This window comes from Melozone crissalis, unplaced genomic scaffold, assembly GCF_028551555.1.
Source record: "Melozone crissalis strain CALT ecotype California unplaced genomic scaffold, PUWL_Pcris_2 ptg000023l_1, whole genome shotgun sequence".
Taxonomy (NCBI): Eukaryota; Metazoa; Chordata; class Aves; order Passeriformes; family Passerellidae; genus Melozone; species Melozone crissalis.
In genome coordinates, this window is record NW_026535801.1 from 11,237,921 (window position 1) to 11,262,589 (window position 24,669).

Genomic DNA, 24,669 nt, shown 5'->3' on the forward strand with positions numbered 1-24,669 from the left:
CCCGGGGTGACTCAGCACCAACTGCTTGGTGGCCCAGCCAGTCCCTCACCTGCAGCCACCAACCTCGGCCCTCGCTGGTGCCTGAAGATTTCAGCAGCTCCAGAGTGGCCCAAGTGCAATTCCAGCTGCTTTAGGATGCTTTCCATGACACTGGCACTCCAGTTCCAGCTGCTTTAGGATGCTTTCCATGACACTGGCACTTCAGGGAAGTGCAGCAAATGGAAAGCAAACAACAGGGAGACGGCTTCTCACCAGGAAAATCACCTCTTTTACAGGATGCTGTCCTTATAAATAATACACTTACCCTTAATAGAAAATAAATCTGTTCAGTGCTACAGTCTGGTAAGAGATGGAGGGAGACAACTCCCCAGAGCTCTGCTGTATGTACATTTAATAGGCACAATACTAATACATTGTAAAAATAAAGACTTCTTCACAAAAATAAATTTATGCTAAGCTGTGCTAGAGTTTTAGAGCCACTGACAGTGGGTTTCCAGCTAAGTTACCTTTGATTCTTTGATTTCATTTTGTGTAATAAAGGCACTCCAGTTTGGGATTGGCATACTCTGCAAAACTGTTTACTTCTATTTAGGAGTTAAAAATACATTTGCTTTATATTTTCTCCAGGAAACAAGATTAATCTGAGTGGGTATGATGTGACTGACTTGGTATTCTAATAATGGTTCAAAATACATTAACTGCAGCACAACTTTGTACAGTTGACGTTTCTGGACTAAGGCACATCAGTATTCCCAAATAAAACACACTACAATATATTTTTACAATATTTTTTGTGGAAAATATTTTCTTGTGGACCAAATAAAATTCAACTTACCATCTGCTTGTATGCCTTTTATTTGAAAAAAACACAGGATTGCAAAGATTGGACAGGATCTTGTTACCTTGAGCTTGGGACAATTCCTGTTCACATGAATTCTGGAAGCATCTGAACATGCAAGTCAAAGTTTATTAACTCAAAAGTATGTTCTTCCTAAGATCTTGTACAATCAGAGCAGGCATCATCCCTGCTCCCTGGGAATTACTGTGGTTTTCATTTAATATAGTTGGCTGAATATTGCTCCTTTTATACAAAAATAGTGGAATTATTAAGATAACCAATCTTTAAAAAATAAATTAAAAATAGCAATTGTTTATGAATGTAAAACATATAAAAATTTGAAATAATACAGGGGGAGCACTTCTTATGGGACCAGCTTGAGGTAGAAAGTCTTGTGACACTTTCAGACTTACCTAGAGGTTTTAATGAAATCTCAATTACTTTTGGAACTAAACTCAAGGACAGTCCCATAACAAGTATGTCCACAGTAACATAAACTCACAGCTGAAATTTTAATAATTTTATCTTATGAGACTCTAGTGCCAAAGCAAGGTGCCATTTTTTCTTGACTTAGCTCTCCATTTGCTCACCTCTGATTTTTTGACAGTCACTTTTGGCAGTTGAATTTCCTGGGCTTTGTTTCCAGGCACCAGCTCCTAGAAAGGAAGGAGCCTTAAGCCATTGCAGACCATTGCTGTTGGTCATAAAAACTGCCCAATGTTGAAAACTCCACAATGGTTCTGCTGCAGCTCTGAATTTTTCATTCCCCACTGCTGACTATGGTATTTGAACAGAAGTTTTCTTTCTTTGTTCTTCAGAGAAGCCAAAATTTGTACTTGTGACCTGCCTGTATGTGTAGAAGTAAGCAGAAAGAAACACTGCTATGTGCTCTGATGAAGTATAAAAAAGAAGGTGTAATGTTGAAGAAAGATTAGTAGCTGTCTGTATACAAAAGAAAAAATAATTTCCCTCCCACAAATACTTGTATCAAGGGGTTCTGGTTCTGTTGTGTAACTTCATGTCTTATCAGCATCAGAACCCCACCACCTTGAATGCACTGGAAATTGCTGCTTGGTGTTCACAGCAAGGTCTGAGGCGCTTGTTTCTTCACCACTGTAAGACCAAGAAAAGCCAGCAATTTTCTGAAATGGTGAAATACTGATTATGCAGTTGAATCAGACATAATGACATTTTAAAAAGTGGGCTATGCAAGCGAAGAGAAGTGTGCTTCAGGCTCTGGCAAGATTATCACATTTGAAACAATGTTTACATCACACAGCAAGGCTGAAAAATTACAAGTGTTTAATCAATAGAACAATTTCTTGTTCTCAGACTAATAATATATCAGTCTGAGCTTTTATTTAAAAGGATATTTAACACCATGGATTCTGTCTTGCATTTTCCTTTGTAGCTCTGACTGCATTAAAGGTTTAACCATATTTTATTTTCACTGTACACAGAAGAATCTGTAGCACAATCCCAATTTACCAGATCAGTGACAAAGCAAAGAACACAAAAGGTCCCTTTACTTTCTGCTTATTAGGTCACCCCTTAAACTGTGCTCTTTTGCCCAAGGGCTCCTCCTAAACTAAGAGTTGATGCAAAAAATTAAATGTTAATCACTCTGTAAAGCAGTAAAAATAACAATTTGCCTTGAAGTGATTTTTCCCATTATTAACCAGAGATACAGATATTTTCTCATTACAGAGAATGTTCCTGAATGCAAAAAAAAAAAAAAAAAAAAGAAAGAAAAATAGACTTGTGAATCTCAGCTAGCTAAAAAGTTTTGTCCAAATTGATCACACTGCAGTTAATTTTGGCATCACAGAATTAAGCAGATAGGTAAGATGCCAATAGCTTTGTTCTTTACAGCTTGAGATCATCGTTTCCCAGTGGTTTAAAACAATTGTCCACAAATTCATCGCTGACTTCTTCCAGAGCAGCTGGCTTCCATTTGGGGGACTGGTCCTTGTCAATCAGCACTGCCAGGGGAACAGAGAAACACCAAAGTTACTCATGCACTTCCTCCAATTAAAGTGACTTAAGATTGCAGCAAGACAGATCACTGCAGTGATTCCATGGGGGAGACAAATCTGTGTGCTCTGGAGAAGGCAGTTCCTGTAACACGGATCTTTCTACTCTAATCAAAGTTCCTGAGTTGTGACCTGCCCAGAGATGTCCCTGTCACAAGGAACAGTGAATCCCTTCAGAGCAGCCCAAGATTTGAAGGACCAGCCCTGAAATGAGTAGTTTGGTCAGACCTGCCACTCGTGGCTGACTTGCACTTCATGGGAGCCTGCAAATGGCGCTTCACAGTGCTGCTTTTGGACAAGGCTTTCACACCTCTGTGCAAAATCTGACTCTGGGGAGAGTACAGGAGATGACTCAGTGGTGCTAAGTGCCTAAAGCTAATTTAAACACATCACATTAATAATGAAATAACTCACGAGGAGAGAGTAAAGCAGGGTGTCTTTGTGGGAGCTGAGGGTGTTTATTTGTAAATACTGACAGCTGCTGAGGCATGGGTACATTTAACTGTGACAATCTGTATCACCTCAGTACACAGACTTTATGCTGCAGCCTGGGAAATAGAGCACTGGAGATAAAAACCACCACTGAGTGAATCACATGTAAAAGGCTAACAAGAAAATGCCAATTCCCAAAGAACATTCCCTGTGTCACAGGAATGTTGAAGGCATGTCAGCAATGGCTGCATTAGCAAACAGTAAAACAAGAGGGAGTTAATTTGTGTGTAAAAATTACCAGTATTAATGGAATTCCAGAGCACCCTTCCAAGCACCTTTCAGGCTTAAAGAAACCCATAAAGGTGCTACTGAAAATGTGACATTTATATCATTTAAAGAAGAACAGCTGCAAGAACTGTGGCTCCCAAGGATGTACTGATTACCAATTCCCTTCAGATGAGTGAGATCAGCACCCAATTTGGAGATGCACCTGTGGCCTGGGGGAGGCTTCTGACCAACACAGCCCACAGCATATAAGAGAGGATGGGCAGGAAGAGGGGGTACATTTCTAATTTCTCTCCTGAGAGTGGCTTTTATTTGTTTGCTTTTTGACAAAGAGTTTAGAAGAGGCTGGTTCTAAAGGCAGGTGAACTTACACTCACAGATATTTCCAAGAATAACAACTATTTTTGGGTAAGTTGCTATGCTTTTCTAAATGAGTTTGTTCTTACTGAGTGAACTAGAAATATCCAAGATGAGGAGTGTGTAAGGGGGTGGAATGTTGTGTTCAGTGAAAAGAGTACTTACCTAGAGACTGTGCTTATCGAAAAAACAGGCCTTGTGGTCTGCCCACCAACTTGTAGTAAAAAAAATGTGACCTGACAACTTCTCTTTAACTTTTCTGTCTTTAGCCAATGGTTGAAAATGGCTAGAAAATACACACAATTCAAATGACAACTGCACTAATTAATATTTCTGTAGCTGAAGATACACAGGCATACATCCCCACAGAGAAAGGCAAAGCAGAGCCCTGCACCTATTTCCTTGTAAACAGAGAACTAAGGACTCCTTAGAAACAAATTGTAAAAGGTAATCCATTACATGGGAAACTGCAATTCCACTGAAAACAGAATCCATGAGGACAGTTCTGTACAAGAAAAGTCCTGTAAAAGAGTGCTTTTACTGTGATGTTCAACTGGGTAGCTTACTGAAAAGCTGTGATCTTGCAGGGTATTTCTGAACACAGTGAAAACACTGATTGGCTTGGGTGAAAAGATGTAATTATCCCAAATCAGCTATGTTTATTCCGTTTTAATAAAAATTATCTACAGATTTTCTTCAATTTTAGTTGAAGTTCAGAGTCTAATTGTTATCTACAAGAGTCAACATTGACTTGAGATGGTTTAAATTAAAGAGGAAAATGTGTCCATGTGTTAGTACAGCTTCCCCTCTGTCTATTCAAGTTCATCTTCCTGTTTGGATCTGTGGCCAGTTTTACTCTGGAGGATAAACTCAATGCTCCTAATGGTCTTTCTAGTGGAGTCTTTAATCTTGCATGAGTCAAAATATTTGTTTTCTAGTAGAACCATGAAAATATTCCCTTTCTGCACTGACCTCTTTACATTTTGCATCTCTCCAGCCTGAGATCAATCATTGAGAAAACAGAAATTCTGAAGACTTCTAAGGTAGGCTAAGAGACTTCATTATGATAAAAGTAACTGAGCACAGACATTGTGTTAAGGGTTTGTTCTTGTCTTTCACCTTTCTAAATCAAAATCCCAAACCCCTCTGTTCAGCAGCAGTGACTTTACCAGACTTCAGGTAGTGCTCTGTTGCTGAGCTTCCTCCAGCACAGTCTAAACTCTGCTGTTTCCAAGGCCCTGGCATTCTGTCTGCTGCCATAAAATCTCTCAGCTCGTGCAGGGCCCTGGGGTGCCCAGGGTACAGCTCACATCTGCCAGCCCTGCAGGGGAGGTGGCAGAAGCTGCACACAAATATCATCTTTGCAGCATCAGCAAGATGTAGGAGACCTTTCCAGCTCCATTTCAAGTGCACATTCCTGCACAAAGAGTTAGTAGGGTGAATTAACAGATATTTGTCCCTGAGATTTGCTGCTGAGATTGTATCCTAGCTGGATGTGTTTGAGCACTGACTCCAAAGTGACCACTTTTCTTAGGCAGTAAGATTTGAAAAACAATTCTTGGCAACTACCCAGACCTATGCATTTCTTAGCTGACATATTGTTCCATTAATCAAGGTGAAAAATTGATACCTAACGTGTTCCAAGTCCACAATTACCATTTTATAGGAAAATGCTGATGAAATATGATCCATGTGTTTTACAGTTTAGGAGTTTTGGCTTTTCTTTAATCACTCCAATCACGAGAATCATAAACAGGGAAGACTGCCACAGCAGATTTTCAGGTTGAAAGAAAACTGGCTAAAAATAAAAAAGAAATTTTGACCTCAGGTCAAAGCAGGTTTAAAAAGCTTTAAAACTACTCCCTAGAAAGCCTTTTAAAATTATGGTTTGAAGCAGATGAAAGGTATTAGTAAAACCTGACCTGTGGCCATTGGCTGCTGAGAAACATTCTTAAACTAAAATCTGATTGTTGTAACTCAACTTCTTTTGATGGTAGATCTTTTTGTGGTGGAGAGGGTCAAGAACTGGCTCTTAAATGCTTGTAATGTAAGGCTTTAGGAAAGAGAAAACTAATACATAACGCTTTTATCAATTTCATTCACAATGGTTGGTCCTGTGAGGTACTTAATAATCTCCCTTCCTGTTAAAAAGGATGCTCAGCACACTGATGGATAATGATTTTTATGGAATTAGACCAAACTACAAAAGTGATCTTGAGTCAGATTCTACACTCCTCTGCAACAAGAGAAACAATGCTAAGAGTGAAAATCTGAGAACAAGATCTATGCAGTAAGCAGAGAACAAAAGGGCTTCAGGAACAAATTATCATTATGAGCAATCCCCTCAGTGCAGTTAGATCTTTGATGGGTTTGTTTTTTTCCTTCTCCTGATATAGTTAAACTTTTGCTACATCATCCTGTAGAAAAGAGAAGTTTCCCAACTGCTGTTCTTGCAGCCTCTCTCTTTACAAGCAGTTTGTGCATTTCCTGGCCATACTGATAAGGGATTTGCCTTTGTACTGTACTGCAGTCCCAGATGGTTTCATGACCTTGTGTCTTGCCAGGAGAAATTCAGTTGGTGCTCCTCTGACTTTCAGAGCTGGAGTTTGTCACTTCCTGAATAACTACATTTCAGAAGCTTATTTGCTGATGTAGAATATATCCCAGGAACTGTATTTTTAGGGCACCCTTGTCCCCATTTCCAACATAATGAAAACCACTTCTCAACATGTGTGGTAAATTCTTCAAAGGAGTGTCTGCTAATGAGTGCTAAAGACTTATTAATTAAAGTCAGAAACTTTCCCCATGCTGTATGAATAAATTTTGCATTTCTCACCCCAGGCTATCTTTAGTACAGTGTTACAAATAGCAGCCATTCCAACTAATATCCATTCCTTCAAGTGGAATTCAAGCTGCTTTATAAAGACAGATATAAAACAATGAGGAGGTGATAATACTTGAGCATGTAACTGTGTGAATTCAAAGTCCAACCAAAAGTTATCCATCCCAATGCCTTGTACTGTAAGCTCCTTGGAAAAAGCCTGTGCTTTGTTTCATCTCGTGATGAACAGTACATAAATAATTGCTACAGCTCCCAACAGATGTGACTTTGGGTTTGAAAAACTGCACAGTGAATCAGCAGTAGGATCAAGGACAGGCTTCAAGTCTGTCCCCTGGATGAATTTGCTGAGCCACTGCTCTACTTTTACCTCTACCTCTCTTGACCAATGCCTTAAAATGCTGAATTAGTTTATGTTAAGTTTACATATATAGTTGTTTAGTAGTAAGATGCTTCCATTCAGAGATATTCTGGATAGGAGGGAAAGTAAATCTTTGTTCTAACAGTTTTCTATACAAACAGTTGTTTTTGATTTTGAGTCTCAAAGCATTGTGTAGCTGGCTGAACCAGCTCTGTGGCAACACTAAACCTGGACACAAGTGATGCATGCAGCTACTCACTAATGTCAATGTTAAATGTGAAAGAAATGGTGCAACCAGGTGGATAAACAATGTTAGGGAACTGAGATTGCGCAAAGGAAACAATACGGCTCTTGTGCTTTGGAACAGTAACAAATTTTGGCCACACAGAAGTCCAATAAGCAAAATCTATGGAAAGCTGGAAGTTTTTCTGGGTTGTTGCTGCACGCACTGGTAGTGGTTTCCAAAGAAGCACCACAATTGTGAATGTGTGTGCTATCAGCTTGAGGAATGTTTCTGGTGTGGGAACTTACCTGCTCGAACCCCTTCGTAGAAGTCATGGCCCTTCTGAAAGATTACAAAAAAGAAAGGTGTAACATGACAGGTTCTATTTATCCCATCTTTCCCTCTCTCTTTCTGCTTGAAATGCAAGTTCTCCAGATTCAGTTAAATCCCACTTGTACTGTTCTTTTCTAGGCCTACTTTGTCTTTACTTATTAAAGAGCTCTGTATCTTCTTGCTTAAATGCAGCCACATCTCTTAAAATCAGTCTGCTGACCTGTAGCTGTGCCACAGTCAAGTTTTCTTTGTGTAACACCTCAGATCTTTTTCTAAAGAGGGTCACATAATGGGGCTAAGGTGTGTAGTATCAGAAATTCTTTTGGGAAAGGCCAGTCTTCAGGAATTGTGATGTATTCTGCAGACTTGGAACATTTTGCAGTGAAATGGAATCCTGTAAACATCCAATTCTTTTTTGAAGAAGGGTAATGTAACACTTAAATCCCTAAGCATGCTTCATTAGTAATGGAGCCACAATCTTAGTTTTAGTCAGGCATTAGAACATCAGGATTAGATAGATTTTCACTTCTTTAAGTACTTACTTTGAGTGTCACAAATAATTTAATTGGACACATAAAAACCTTATTTTAAAATGTGCCAAAACTAATATAATAAGGATGCCATGGCAAACCCTGTAAGGCAATTGTTCAGGTAATTCAGTTAGCAGCTCTGTGCAAGGATCACTTTCTCATCTGCTATCCAAGTACTCAGCACTTAGTACAAATAGCACTAAAATCTCTTGCTGTGATAAATTTTTCATAGACAACACTCTTGAAAGGCAGTGATAAACAACTGTTTGCACCCTGCTGCTGGGAACTGAGGCACTGAGGGCTAAGTAATTTGAATAGAAAACCTGTTCAAGAACACCAGTTTTTAAAATACAATCCAAATATGAAATTTTCTACATATTAATGCTTTCATATTTTTTAATTGAAGTCTTCTACATTCCCACCTGACCATCATCAATGTAGTGTCCTTTGCATTCCATATAATAACATGAATCAAAAAAGTGACAGCCTCACCCACACACCAAGATAATATTGAAAATTAAAACCTATAAACTCTTGATGAAATCTACATAAAATTTTTAGTCTCTGATAAACTTTTTCCCCTCTGTGGCTGGGAAGGGACAAGGGGCTCAGCTGTTGCTCACCATGCATGCCTGGCTCAGTCTGTATTCCATCCGGAGCACCTCCTGTAAGCTCATGGAACTTCCTTCTCTGAGCTGTCTGAGAGTCAGCTTTAAAGATGTGGGTGACATCTTGTTAATAGTCTGGGGAAGACAGAAGACAGTAACATTATTTTTATTTTCTTCAATTTGGACACTTTTGCAAGTCTGTCTTTGGTGCATTTTAAACTTTGTGAAGTAAATGATGGCTCTCTTGTCCCTGAGCTCCCTCTGTGACACCTATTTCCTCCTGCTCCCTCCCACCAAGCTGTCACATTAAATGAACTTTCCTGCATAAGCTTTGATCAGCAAGATCTCTGGGATGTGTGCCATCACTTGTGGAAAACCTAGAACTCCTAAGGTCCCATCATTTGAGATAAAATTACTACTAGCCAGAGAAATTACTGTAGTTTGAAAGACATTTTCAAGGAGAATCTTTTGATAAGTGAAGGCAAGTGTTACAAGCAATTATACTTTGGTTTTGAATATCATATATATATTTAGTGTGAATTACTCCCAGATTTACTAGGTGTAGGTGATATTAGTATTGCTTAGCATGTAAGTTTTATTTGGTACAACAGAGTAGTAAGGTATAATAGAGAGATTGGCAACAAACTTCAAGTCATTGCTTCACCATCATTGGCAAAGACTAAACGATATGCAAGGAAGAAATCTGCGGAAGAAAATATTAGAATAAACCAAACATATTTATCCAGGTTTCTTGTATAGGATTAACAGATACTGAAGTAGTTCAGCCTTAAATTACTCTGCTGATAGGAAGCTTGGAGGTCTTGCCTTCTTTGGACTGAAGCACAGGCTATAAATATTGTGCCACAGACAGGATTCTTGTAAAGCACACAAACAAATGCTGTAAATCTGGCTCTCAGGAGTGTCCTTTGGTGAACTGCATGCCAGTAAACAGTAGGGGAAAGTGGGGAGAAAGACAAAAATCCTAGTTAAGAGAAAAGAACTGAGCTTTAAAGCTTCATGGGGTTGTGGGGAAAAGGAGCTAAATCTTACTGTTGCTTATCACTGTTTTCTTACTCTAAACACAATCCTCCCTTCTCTGTAAAGCCAAATAAAAGATATGTGTCATTCATGGTACAACAGACACTTCCTGATAATTAGGACATTTTCATCACTATTAAAAAGCAGCAGATGGTATGATTTGCCTCTTTACATTATTTTCATTGCAGACATTAGGCTCCTTACCACAGCCTGAAATGGCAGGTTTCCAGTCATCAGCAGCAGCATTTTTTTCCTAGCTCCCAATTACTCTTCATCCCTCCAGACACCAGCTGATACAGCAGTGACCCATTTTGCCTAGTTAAGCTGGAAAACATGTGATTGCTACACAAGCAGGAGTGTGTGGAATTGTGCCTTCAAAGCACTGGCTCTGTCGTTCTGTGATCACTGTGCTTGAGAGAGAGGCTGGCAAAGAATGAGCCAACACTGGCTCCAAGTGCCAACATTTCCTCAATTCTGGTCAAGCTCTCCAACAATGAGCTGCCTTTCAGCAGATTAAGAGATCTGCTGTACCTCCAACTACATCACTGTGTAGGTTCTAGGTGGGTGGCAGCTTTTAACTGGACCCCTTATTTGCTGTATGATGCTCTTGCTGGCCTCATCTTTGAGCTGGACCTTTCCTCCTTTGAGTTCCACATTCTGTCATTTAGATTAGGAAGTCTTTGCTCAGACCAGGTTAAATGCTATGCATGGTATGGCCAGATGGCTCCAGAGGTGAAATGGTCATGGCAAGCTCTGGTCAAAGCAAGCACTGGAATGGGGAAGATCTGCAAACAGCACTTAAGGCAGCTGCTAGATGCACTAGACTGGTTATCTTGGCATATCAATGAGGCTGAAGGTGGAGGAGGTACTGACAGAAATCAAGCTGGAGGAAGAGGAACGCGGCAGGAAAATGGGTAGGTGTAATTGCAGAAAAATGAGTCACCAGTGTAGCTATAAATACATTCCCTGTACAAAGAGGAGGGGATTGGTGCTAGGGAACAAGCCTAAAAAGAGACAGGATAGGCTGGAGTGGGGAGCACTAAAATGCAAAGAAGCCTTCATAGAAGTATTTGATATCTATTCCAGTATCTTTCAAACCATCTTGATTTTGACACAATGATCCCAAAAGCTCAAAGCTGAATTTGCAGTAGACTGAACACCAACAAAATGCTAACAGAAGGTGACTGAATTAAGTGGCACTGACACAGCAGATTCCCTTACAAGCATAAAAGTGGGAATAGTGACTTTCCTTCACTTAAAAACCCCAAAACCTCACAAAGGTCCATGACTCCCCTTGCAATAGATGAAGACATCCATCACTTACTTATGTGAAAACCAAGTCAAGTATCTGATGCTTTTCAGGTTAAGACCTTGCATTTACTTCATCCCACTAGAAATGGCACACCTGCCCCTCAGACTAAAGCTTTTTGGCTCATGTAAAGCCTGAAAACAAAGTAGCACTACAAAGTCAAAGGTTTGAAAACTACTGAGTTCAAAGTGTAAGTTCTCTAGCTTTCTACCTGTTGGTAGCTGGGTTCAAAGTGTGATGTAAATCACTAAGCCATTCTCAAGCAGAATTTTAGCAACTTTATATTCTTCTTCACACAATATTTCAGTATCAGGTATGTGACAGCCTGCCAAGCAGGCATGCTTTGAAAGTAAAAAGCAGGAGTACTGTAGGTCAATGAGAACAGGGTACTTGGGATAGCATGGCTCTCAGCATAATTGGATTATTGTGGAAATAGGAGTTCCATTTTATTAACCTTGTTGATCCAAGGTACAAAGTGGATGCACCAAGGGGGACCTCCAAATTAGGATATTTGCATTAAAATTTCAGTTAGGGCTTATTCCATAGGCTTGCTTATACATATAATAAATACAAGAACAAACAAGGAGGATAAGCATAGACATTGCTGTTACTGAATCAGCTGATTTGATATTTATCAGGTGGGTTTGCTGCTGTTCCTGTACCTGGACACTAAAGTGAAACCTTGGTTTCACAATCTTACCTAATCCTACTGCTTAGCACAGCATGTCAGCTGTCAGAAACTCCTCTGAAATTTAAGTATTTGTTCACACTAAGTCTTGCATCTGCTAGAAAATGTGGGATTTGTTTCATGGGGCTTTTCCCATGAATTTCTGCATGGACTGAAGCAAGTCACACCAGCAGAGTATTATCTCATGAACAGAACAGACAATTGTTCTGAAACTCTGGTCAACTCCAAGGACATTGATTTGTGAATCACATGAAAGAAAAAAGTTGTTATGAAGTCCTATTAAAGACATATGAGAACTGAAGAAGCAACAAAATAGCCCTTGTTGTTGTTTGGGAATTTAAAAAATCAGTTACACAAAATCATAACTTTGAAGTAGATGATCCAATTTAGTCATCAATAGATAAGTTTTAAGCTCTGAATTAAAACTCTTAAAGAAGTGTACTATCATAATAAGGAAAAAGAACAAATAATTCTTTGTTGTTTCCAACACCCACTTAACCTAATCAATATCAGTATCAACAGATAACATTTTTATTCTGGCACCAATTCATTTGACTGCTTTATCTGATGAAATTTGGAGTAGCAGGAGAAAAAATCAGCTTTCCCTTGTATTCAATTTTGCTATTATAAGACATATGCTAAACTTCTTGCAGTGTACTAGATGTACTGGTTGGCACAAAAATAGTCTTAGAACTTCCTTTCTCACAAACTGTTTGATAGTTCCAGTGACAATGTGTTACATTTTGAATTATTTTTTTTTTTAAAGTGACAGGGTGCCTAATGTGAATACTACCTTATAAAATTCCTCCTGCTCATATCAAAGTCAGAGATGATGGATGTTTTATTTTACTATGAAAGGAGGATTTCTTCTGTGAGCTGTAACTAAAGTTAAAACAACCCTTTTGCTGGAGGAATACTTCAGTTCTATCCAGTTGGAATATTTCACTAGCTCCATACAAAACTTTTACAAGTCATCTGAACAAAGCTATTTCAAAGGAAAAAAAGAAAATATACACATTATTTATACATGAATATAAGTTGCTTCTTGCTCTTGAGGCTGAAGTAGGAATTATGTGTGTAGCATTGCTGCATGTTTTTTGAGTAGTGACTACATCCAACACTCAGAAATGCATTAGAAAAATCAAAAAATACTTTGTGATTACAAATTTCTTTTGCTGTTTAACCAAATAAGATATCTGGAATGGAAGAAAAACAGCAACACTGTTCTGGCACTGTTTTATTCCAAGCCTTGGCAATATAATGAGAAGCTATAAAGGGAACACTTGTTCCCAACAGCCCCCTGACCATGGGGAGGGGAAAAGAAAGGAGAGTTTGGTTTTTTTTACTAAATTACAATTTTATGCACCACATGATGGTGCTCACATTGTGTGATTTTAGAGGAATGCCCTTGTCTGAGTAGAACTACTGAGAATCCCTCAGGACTGTGAGTGAGAACCTGAGGCTCTCAGTCCAAAGCCCTATAGGGTAACTAAAATCTGCCCTATGATAAGAAAAAAAGGATAAAACCATAAAACCAGACATAAAATCTCTAACAAAAATGACATAGAAAACTTTACCTCTAGCTGCTTCATGGCAAAAGGAGAACCATCTTGCTTTAACTTTTTAACAATTTCTTCCATACTATTTGCTGAAAAAAGACTAGAAGAAAAGTCAGTTAACAAGCTGCTTCAGTTTCTGTTTCACCTTTGAAGGGATGTTAGAAACAGAGCATAATCAGCTGATATGGCTTTTCTTAGCAATGTCTTCCACGTTGTTCAGTTTCAAGTAATTCAGGCATCTCCTTTCCCTTTACAAATCTCTAGTATTTCAATAAAACTTACTAAGAAACTCTGGTATTTATTTATAAACTTCAATTACTACCATCAGTCTTAGCTGTGCTTTTATAACATAGTAAATCTTTAGCTATCAGCTCCATTCTGCTGGTTTGCTGTCAGCATCTTTTATCTCTAAATGTAGTTACTGCCATCCTTCTTGCAGAGATTTAGCTCTTTCTTATCACTCTCATTTATTTCTCCTTTCCTTAAATTCCAAGCTATCATTGGCCTTTACCCAATGAGCACTGTAAATGTGTTAGGTTACATTTCCTGTGCAATGGAACAGTTACTCTCACAAATTCCCATCCAATATCTACAGAAAATGTTCATTTCAATGTGCCATTGACTATGAATCAGGTTACTTTGCCCAAGTATTTAATGTACTAATGGGTGAAATGTTTAATTAGCTTCAGATAAAGCTCCCTAAAGACAAAATGCTATTTAAACTTGGAGGTGATTTCTCTCACCTTATCTGTGAAATAACGTAACTAGATTTAACTTCATGTTCTCTACACACAAGAATAAAAGAATTTGAAAAATTACTGAATACCTGTTAATCTTCTCCATATGTTCATCAAGTGAAAACTCCTTTTCTTGATCAATTGTGCACTATTTAAAAAGCAAATATGTATTTTATTTGGTTATTTTAGACTGAAAAGTGTATCAGTACAAAAAATTTCAGTGACTTGTGTTCCAGAAATATTGTATCATAAATGAACACCTAATGTTCATAAGACAGTGCAGTTTTTAATGAATTAAAATTCTGCAGTGTGTACATATGAACTGGGCACTATCCTGTGAATGTTAAATATGTTGCCTCATACTGCAGTGCTTTGTCTGAGCTACAATGGATGCACATTTGTCAGGGTGGTTATCTTGTACACAAGTAATTCTTATTATTCTATCAAAACACTTCTGTGCAATGCACAGAAGAAATTCAGTGCAGATAAATCTACTCAAGAATCAGAGATTGTTTTTAAAAACAACCATTCGTTTTCTTTAAAAATATACAGGCCTATGTTTAGGCTTTTTAATGACCAAGGGGAAAAATGGCATTTCCCTTCCTTCTCTTTTCTGTATCATTTAACAAAATTTTATTTAGACACACAAAGTGTGTGATAGATCCATTGGCCTTCTATGGGAAGCTGTCAAATGTTTCACATCTTCTGGCATTAAGGGGTTTGGGACATAAGCAGATGTTCAGGAACAGCAGCTGAAGCTGAAAAGGTTCCCTGGCATTTCAGCTCTGATAACTAAAAATACAGTTTCCTTTTCCATTCAGTGTAGTCTTGTAAAGCAGGATACTGCAACATATAATCACTCCTATTTCACAGCATTCTGTTTTGTCAAAATAATCAGTGCTATGATGTAAATTAGCTTATCCCATTTATTTTTCCAATTAATCTTATTTATGAACTTAGTAATTACAAAACAGAAATAACAAGAGTAGACACAGCTCATTTTAAAGCTGAACAACAGCAGAGTAATTGACTGAGTAACACTGAATGCTGGTTTGACTCTAGAGGTTTCTTTTGAAAGAGAACTGCACATCAAAAGAGTTAAAATAGCCACTGATTGTGAAGGCAAAACCTTTTCTTTTCATGCCCATTGTTACATGGGGCTAACACAAGTATTATGGAGAGAGTGCAATGAGTTTGCAAACTCATTCTTTTCAAACATAGAAAAAGATAATCAGTAACATGGATAAAAAAATAATGTCTACATTTATTTAACAATTTTGCTTGATTTCAGTAATTTCAGATTACCTTCATGTGGTAAGAGTTCAATAAATCTGCAATTTTTTCTTTTGAAGGAGATTTCAGTGCTATCAGGTCTTTCTCTAAGGCAGGTAGCTGTTAAAAATAAGATTTAATTACAAGTAAGTAAAACAAAACACACTGGTGGGTTATTACTCTGGTAATAGTAGGATATACATATATAAACTCTCCCTCATCCTCCCCAACTTTCCGACAGACCCTAAAGAAGCACAAAGCAAACAACACAAGGAGACAGAGTTCATGTGTCAGTGTTGAACTACCCCAATTTAATTATGTCTGCAGTGACCAGCAAAGAACTCCATTTTAATGGAGTGTCACCTTCACTGCAAACTTTGCAGTTGTATAAACCTCTAGTTTCATACACTGTTGTTTAAACTGCACAATTTTTAAGCAGCTCCATTCTGCTGAGTAGCTCATGCCCTTCCAAGAGTGGAATTTTAAAAACAGCACCATTTACTCCTTCCTTCAAGCAAACCTGTCACCAGCTGGCAAGTGTTAGAAGGACAGCTTGAGAGTGTCCCACCACGCCTGTTTGCAGGGCACAGGCGGCTAATGGGAGTGCACCTCTGCAGACAGGGGTGTTGGTACCAGGTACTGGGGTGCAAAAACCCCAAAGCTCTCGTGTGGCTGTGGGCTGTGCCCTGGCCAGCACTGCTGGCACCTTACCTTTTCAGATTCTACGAAATGTGTAGCAATGCCAGCCTTTAGCACATCTCTTCCTTTCAGCCTGCAGCCTGTCAGTGCGAGGTAATAGCCAATCTTTCCTGAGAGCCTTGGCAGGAAATACCCTCCACCTACATCAGGGAAAAGGCCTGAAATAAACAACACAAAACAAAAGTGAAGGGAGATCTTGTACTAATCATCACCAGCAGCAATTTTTTCTTGTCTCGTTTTCATCTTCCTTGCATAGGCACAGCAACCTTGTCCAAATTTCTCCTTGACTTGGCTTGACATTTCTGGCATCAAAATCCTTCCTAAAAGCAAACTCTTGAACACCTTCCAAACTTCATCTTTTCCACTGGCACATACTTCACAAACATATACCAAAGAAGAATATTTATTCTATTTGCCAACAACTTGAGACAATTTTAGGTGCTTGAAAAATCAAGTGTGTTCTCAGCAAGGAAATAGAAGCGATCCAAAGAATTGTGAAATAATTTGTGCAAGCTCAAACTGGATGCTGCTTTTTCAATGAAATCTTTTATTATGATCAAAATATTAAACACTGATGAAGTGCCTCTTGCATAGCTTACTTTGAACAAATTTTGGGGCTAAGAATTCAATAATAGATCAACAATATTGATAGGGTCTTCCTGAAGGTTGAGGCACAAGATGCTGACTTAGTACTTGGCTCTTTGACAGGATTGTGACTAAGCTAAATTTAAAAAATAATATTAAACTCTCCAGTTTAGTAACACTCTTATATACTTTTTTAAAATCTACAGATTAGGGTAATTTTTTAAAAGAATTTAAAGCTGTGACTAGAATTTTAAATACTTTTAAAAGTTGTATTGGAAAGTATCTACCTTCTGCTATATAAATTACTCGCAAAAATTAATTTAGACATATTTTTAAACATAATTAAACTTGAAAAAAGTTTAGTTTAGCTATTGATTTCAGTATTGAGATTGGTTTCAGTATTTAGTCTTGGTTTCAGAAATATGAATGCATAGAAGCAGGGTCCAGTTACTACCTTGAAATCATGCCAATGGTGCATTCATGAAACTGTAGTCTTCTGAAGAAAGTAAAGGTGTGGTGGACTTAATTTTTTTTTGCATTTCAGAAAATGAATCAAATTACTCAGGAAAACACATAAAACAGAATACAAATGGGCAATAAGAAACTTGTAAGGCTGTTGCCAAAGAAGAGAGATTAACTGGGAAAATTCAGATGTACCTAAGGAGTTTAAATGGGGTTCTGATAGAAGATGGTAATTTTTCACTCACATGTAATTGCTTCTGTTCACAACAGTCAATGTATGTATTACAGAAAGACCCTGTTCCAAGTATTTTGAGACATGGGGAATTAGTGGTCCCTGAATAGTTCTCCCACTTGGATGCAACAAGGGGAGGTTTTTTTCAGACAGCTGCTCTTCAGTGTTTCCCTGTTAACAATCTGAATATCTAACCCATCTCAGCTTTTTTCCTCTGGTTCCCTCCTGGTTTTCTTTTTGTTCTGCTGCTTCTACTACAGCAAAAGGTTGGGTTTAGGAGTCACTGCCTATCAGTTACAGCTGTTGTGTTCTATTCCCACTGATGTGTCTGCTGTCATTAATTGATTTATCCCTCATCTCCCAGGCTACTGAGACATCCAACTCTTCTGAAATGCTGAATGCCTTGCTGATACCCTTTAAAAGCCCTAAGCTGTATTAACTCCAATTCATCACTTACCTTTTTTTTATCTGTACTCACATTCTCAAATAGCCTATTCTACATTTTACCTTCTCAGCTTGAGCTATCACGACAGTGATGCCAAGACTTCTATTTAGTTTTATGTTTCTATTCATCTGTCTCCCCTTGGATATCCTTCTACTGCAATAAAAAAAACCAAACCCAACCTCATTTAAAAGGAAAATCTATCTTAAAAATGCCCTCTCAAGCAAAAAGGATATCACATTATTCTCTCCATCCACCAGAACAACAACAGCAACAATATTTTTTTCTTTTTGCTGTACTTAAAATAATAGTGATGGTGGACTACTGCTCCCCCCACACTCCAGCACATTTCCAGAGGAAAAACATCTTTCTATTGGGATCCATAGTGTCCTTCCACTTGGCCATACACAGGAAATCAGTTCTAAATAAACTGTGAAGTTGATTAGCTTAAGTAGCTTTAGAGGCAAATAAACCTAAATTGAATGAAGGTTTCTTTAATTAAGGAATTTACAAACAGGATTATTGAAGGTCTACCTAATCCACTTTAAACTTACTTGGTTGCACAGTCTGCTATAGCTTCTACTGTATCCTTTTCAATGTTCCTGTCTTCCTTCTCCTCTTATAATTTTACTCCTGTTGTCCATGTTCTACATATTGCTCTTCTCTCAGTAAAACTTCACATGCTTCTCTTTGCTGCTGAGGTTCTCTTAATGTATTCCATACCTGATTTTGGGGTTTTTTGTTAGCATTTAGCAATCATTTTTCAATTAGTGAAGTTAGAGTAGAGCTATGTTACTGCTGGGCTGCCCAGGCCATGAGCCTGTGCCTGTACTGCTGACTTGCAGTCTGCTCTCACACAGATGGAACAGGCTCTGCTGTAGTCCCAAAGGTGCAACTCTGCATTTGCCAGGCAGGAGAAAGGCAGTGCTGCTACATTCTTATCTTGTCTGGCAGAGAGGGTTGGGAATTTATTAGTATTGACTTCTAGAAAGCTAAAAACTTAGCAGGGATATGCAAGGAAGTATCCATTATAAGTGTAACCTCACCCCAAAGCCCGTACCTTATACTTCCATCCTTTGTTCTCCCCACCAGTGGTTTTCTACACCTTCCTACTTCTGTGCTGCTTTCCAGTGCTTTATCTTATCTATGGCAAACTCCTACAGTGCAGAACAGCCTTTTCTTTCGATTTGCTAAGTGGCATATTTATCCTTTTATTTATGGTGCTGTGCAAATGCAGAATAATTGTGTGAAAACAGAGCAGCTGAATGAATGCTTTGTTTTCATTTCACAGCAAAGGTGTCAAGCCTACTGAAATAAATGAACACATGAAAAAAACAATTAATACAGTATCTAGAGAGCCAGATATTTTAAACACACCCCACAGAGATCAAAACAGCTAAGCCTTTAAATCCAAACAGATTTCAGTGGTTTTACTTTTAAGTGATCCTAAAAGGGGTTTAATTACTTTCTTTCCTAAGCAAGTTCTAAGCTTTTCCTTCACGTCTTCACAGCCTATTTTTGTTTAAATAAGTCCTTGTCAACACAATAAATCTGTGTAAAGTACATAGTTCTTGTTAATATAAAACTACTCATATCTTTCTCTTTGAAGAAGAAAGGGAAGGTGCTTTTATTATTAGAATAATTTCATACACCAATGAACCTCCGTTTAGTTAAAAAAATACAAATTGTTAACATCAAAAGGTTTTCATATACAACAACTGATTATTAACTTCAGAGCTTAGAAAACTCATGTTGTGTTAAAGCTTAAGTTTAGTTTACTAAGCTTTTCTTCAGCAATAAAACAATACTTGGAGGGCTGAAGTAGTTTTTGGTTTTTTTCATCCCAACTTTACCTGTTCAGAAAAATTACATTACATTTATCAGTTAGCAGCAATTGCTCTCATATTTCTCTCAGGAATTAAAATGGTAACGAGCTTGCTTGCATTTGGGTGGTTTATTATGCTTTATTGTGCTTGACAGCTGCATGAGGAGAGTTTCCTTTAATCCGACTCCTTTTTCTTGAGCCCCACCTGTATCTTTATGTAGCTCTGGGATACATTTCATTTTTGAAAGACATTTTGTCAGAATTGACAAAGAAACTGTAGGATCAAAAATTAGAAAACACAAGGTACATGTTGCTGTTTAAAACAAAAAAAAGGTGACACTGAAGACACTGTGATCTTGCCTAGGCACAATCTGTGCACAGTTGTAATGGGTCTACATTAATAATCTACAAGAAAAGCTGGAATTCCAAAATCTGTCTCTCTAAAATTGCAGAGCAGCTTGTGGTACACCCAGTTTGACTCATACTGAGTTCCTAAGGTAAAGCTGGTGTACCTGCACTGGGAGATTCAGACTTTATCTGTCCCCATCTGTAGCAAGATTTAGTTGTTTTTAAACCAAGTTTTATCCTGCCAGCCTTTGTGTCAGTCTACACAGTTAAGAGGCTCAATGATCAACTCCCAGAACACAGAGAAGTTTCTGGTAATTTAGCAGAAAATACTTTTCATGTATGGTCATCTCCAATTCCCTTTTAAAATTCTTTCCCTACCACCAAAGCATTCAGCCAAAGACATTTCACCCTGATTACACAAACAGTGAAGCTCTAAACATGTTAACATGTGATAATTTCTTAAAACACTTACCTATTGCTGTTTCTGGCATGGCAAAAACAGTCTTTTCTGTAGCAACTCGAAAATGTCCATGGACTGAGACACCAACTCCCTATACAGGCAAAGGACACAGTTATAAAATTACTGGTAAAAATAATCATAACCACAATTGTGGTAATGATTAATCATAAAAATAACCATAAAAATAACAATTCTATGTAGCATACCTGTTGCTTTGCTTTACAATTTAAATAATACTAGATTCACCATGTGTAGCCCAACAAAATATTAAAAGGCCTTTTATGGTTCAAACACTAATCATATTATCTTCATCATTTGGCTGAAATAGCTTTTTCTGTGCTTTGAAAGATGGGTGAGTCATACAGAGAATAACTTCAAAAAGCCACGAGTGACTCTGTTATTTCCACTGGACTACTAAGGGAGTTGACATCCTTTTGCTAATGTTACTCCATCTATAATTTTTGCACCTACTTCAAATCACCACCAAAAAAACCCCAATACTTTTGAAAAATACATAAATTTCACAAAATTGTCATCCTAATACTTTCAAAATAATTAATAATTAACTGCTCTTCTAATGTGATAATAACCTAAATTATAAACACAAGTATTTCAAGCAGAAAAAGCCTTCAGCATTATTGATTCAAATTCAAAATACATGGTTAGAAACGAATTTTTTTATCCTGGGCAGTTGTATTCACCAAGTCAGTATTCACATTTCTAAGTATCCAGCACAATTCTCTAGCAGCCTGTCATGATGAAACCCTTCCCTCAAACTCTTCCCTCAGAAGTTTCTGGTGTTGTCTATGCCATATTTTTGGATTTAGGTAGTAAGCAGCAGCAAGTCCCAATTAAAAAAAAATCATTTTGCATAAAATAAATTTAATTTAGATAAATCTTCAAGAGGCAAACTGACAAATGAAACAAAAATATTTTATGTAATCCAAGAATAGATTATGGGGCACAACCACAACATACATATTGAGGTCTCATTTCTCAAAGGTTATCTACATCATATTTGTCAATAGAAATGTGTGTTTGATCCTGTTTGGAGACAAGACCCTCTGCTGAATAATTCACAAGTCATTATTTCACACAAATACTCTCTCTTTCATCCTTTCCACCATTTCAATTTACTTCCCTTTCTCACTGTAAATTTTCCCTTTACCCAGACCTTCCAGCCATCCATGTTTCATGTTAAAACTAAAATATCTTAAAAATCATTGGCCAAAATAAGCCAGTGTCTGATGAGGATATAATACATTTTAAATAAAAATTTTAATTGTTCAAATACTAGAAAAAGGGCACTTGACCCAACTAAGGCTATTAGTCTTCACAAATATCTTCACAGTATTTCATACTTCCCATCAAAAACAGTGAGATTAACTGGATTATACTCCCTTGGACAAGCAGTATATATTTAAGGTTTTTAAGGTGAGAGTAGAACTTTTTTTTCTTTTGCTTATCTACAGAGATCTTTGGTTAGGTTTTATGTCAAATTTTTTTAAAAGCTTTCTCAATTTAATATAAAGTAAATTTCCTCTCACCCTTCCCTGGCCTCTCTTACAATTCTGCCCAAGAAGAAATTAATCTATTCCATTAGGGTGATACACAACTAAATCTGAAAACATTTTCAAGTTTCCTCTGTGTAATGACTATCTGCCACTCTCAGGTTCTAATATAGATGTATGAAGTTTTTAAGATTCCAGCTTAATTTCCTGAGAAATGCACCCATAGGGTGAGTGGTTACCAAACTCAATTTTATATTCAGGAACTAAGCCAAATGTATGCACACGAAGCACTGCTGTTCCAGGGAGGCAAATGGGATCTGAGCAAACATCTGAATCTTATTTGCACAGGGTAAAACCCTATGTCTCACCCCTTATCTGTCCTTTAGCCCTTTCTCTGAGCACTGATCAGATCTCATCTGTGCAGCAGCAAGAGCAATGGGCCTGTGTTTAGTTGTCCTGAAAATGCAAAGCTGCCTTCACTCCTAAAACAGCTCCAGAACTCTTTAATGAAATGGAAATGTGACTTCATCGCTTCCAACTTCTTTAATGTCATAACAGCATGTTTTCACTGCATTAAGTAAAGCCTGCTGTTATTTTGATGCATGTTCAGCAATAACTCTGCCATTTTTCTAAAGCTAATGAAATAACAATCATGTCCATTTTGGTCTTTCTAATGCTTAAATTAGTATTTTCTAATCCCATATCTAAAAATACAAATACCATCTATATCATAGCATTTTTTCTGGCTTGTTTTCTTGACAATCAGAATTTTGTTCACGGATTCAAATTTTTGGCTTGAGTATTAAGTACCAAAGATTTGAGTGTGAATTCCATGAAGGGAGCTTCTCTTCCAAGCCTGTTCTTTTTTTGGAGTGATAAAAATAAATGGTGGGTTCTAATAATAGAAAGTTGAAAGACATAATTTTCTGTTGAAAGAAGTAATTAAATCAGATTTCACTTTCTCGAGTGCTTTAGCCATAATTGGATTTGTTTCTAGATAGCCTCCAAGTTTTGTACAGCCTTATTTCTGATGTATATTTAAGAGACTAAAACTGTATTTTCTTTTTATTCATTATAAAGAAAGAGGTGCAAATATGTTCTTGCTTCTTTGAAGATGGTTTCCAAATAATCCAGTACTGAGATAAGATTTTGAAAGAAAAATTAGTTAATGATGCAAATCCCTGTAATTTCTTCACTGGTGTTCACGTTTTTTGTTTATTTGTAACTTCCCAAGTGGTTAGCATACCACTGCACGTTTAACCTTCTAGATCTAACCCAAAGGACAAATACTCATTAGTTTAATACATCCTGTGTAAAGAACAAACCAGTCACAGGTCTAAATGCATTCCTCTTTCATTTCTGGATTTTCTAATTTTATTTTGTTTTCATTTAGCTGAACTCTTACATAGCTGGAGTCCCCCCCTAGGAAGGCCCTTCACACCATTAAAAAATCTTTTGTGCTCACTTCACCAGGTACTTCCAGCATTTACACATACAAGTCTTAAAACTATAATATCTTTATTAAAATACACTTTATTCTGCACTTCCAAGGTTCTACTTTTCATGATCTTATATACTAAAGCCGATTTCCTCCTTCAGACTTCTCCAGGGTAATACACTCCCGTGGTCAATCAGGCTTTTACTGCTGGAATTTTTTTTTCCACTGACAGCTGAATTTTGTAAAGGGTACTTACAGAATGAGACTAGGAGTTAAGGAGAATAAAGAAATTACCAAGCATCCGATTTAAACAACTGGGCTGGCTTTGGCTGAGATAGAGTTGATTTTTTCTTCACAGCAGCTTCTTCATAGCATGGGGCTGTGTTGTGTTAGTGTCAGCATACCTCAGGGAGGCACCTCATTTTACAGGCAGTTCCGTTTGAGTTCATCAACAAACTTACAAAAAAGAATGTGGAGCATCTGAATTCTATTTCCATACAAGACTGCCCACTCAATGCTGTATTTCAAAAGTCATTATGTGACTGTGTATAGAAACTTCATCACTGATTTCCATTTCTTTTCTCATGATGGATACAGAACTTTATTACAAGTATTTTTTCTAATGAAAAACAACATGACCAGCAGATGCAGAAATTAAATACAACTACTGTGACTCTCTTGTGTTCCAAAGGCTGTATTAGCTTAAATTGAGAACGACCCACATTTAGTAAATCAGAGAATTTAGAGAAGTTATTCAGAAATTGAGGGCCACCACAACAGAGAACTACACAGAGGGAAATAAATACTCCTTTCCTGCTCACATATAGAAAAGCAGAACTGTGTCACAGCAAAACCACACATTACACTTGGCTATTTACTAAATAATCCATCTCACACTGTAAAGGAATCACTGCCTAGGAATGCTTAGGCAACACAATAAAAGAAACATAAATAGAAAAGGTCTTGAGGGATGTTACTTGTGTCACCTTCACCAGGCTGGTAAATAATTTTTAGCTGTTTGAGTAAGCAGTGTTATGATAATACCAATACTGACTGCAGTGAAAGTCCTTTTGTAACAGCTCTCATCAGTGACTTAATTTCCTACATTTTTAACTGCATGAGAATAGCTTCTGGTAGAGCTGGAACCAAAAAGAAATGTAGCAATCAACTGAGCATAACACAACAAAGGGCAAATATGTCTGCAAACAAATGTGCAAAAATAGCC

General features: G+C 37.5%; 1 protein-coding gene across 1 annotated transcript in view; it reads right to left on the reverse strand.

Annotated features, from left to right (window-relative positions):
• Nucleotides 1-947: 947 nt before the first annotated feature.
• HIBCH (3-hydroxyisobutyryl-CoA hydrolase) overlaps nt 948-24,669 on the reverse strand; it is a 37,879-nt gene continuing 14,157 nt past the window's right edge. The window contains exons 7-14 of the mRNA XM_054278006.1: nt 20,508-20,586; nt 16,154-16,299; nt 15,476-15,562; nt 14,260-14,318; nt 13,452-13,533; nt 8,855-8,974; nt 7,677-7,710; nt 948-2,820 (exon numbers count right to left, since the gene is read on the reverse strand). Coding sequence (XP_054133981.1) covers nt 2,705-2,820; nt 7,677-7,710; nt 8,855-8,974; nt 13,452-13,533; nt 14,260-14,318; nt 15,476-15,562; nt 16,154-16,299; nt 20,508-20,586 — 723 coding nt within the window. The 3' untranslated portion in view covers nt 948-2,704. The remainder of the gene's footprint in view (nt 2,821-7,676; nt 7,711-8,854; nt 8,975-13,451; nt 13,534-14,259; nt 14,319-15,475; nt 15,563-16,153; nt 16,300-20,507; nt 20,587-24,669) is intronic.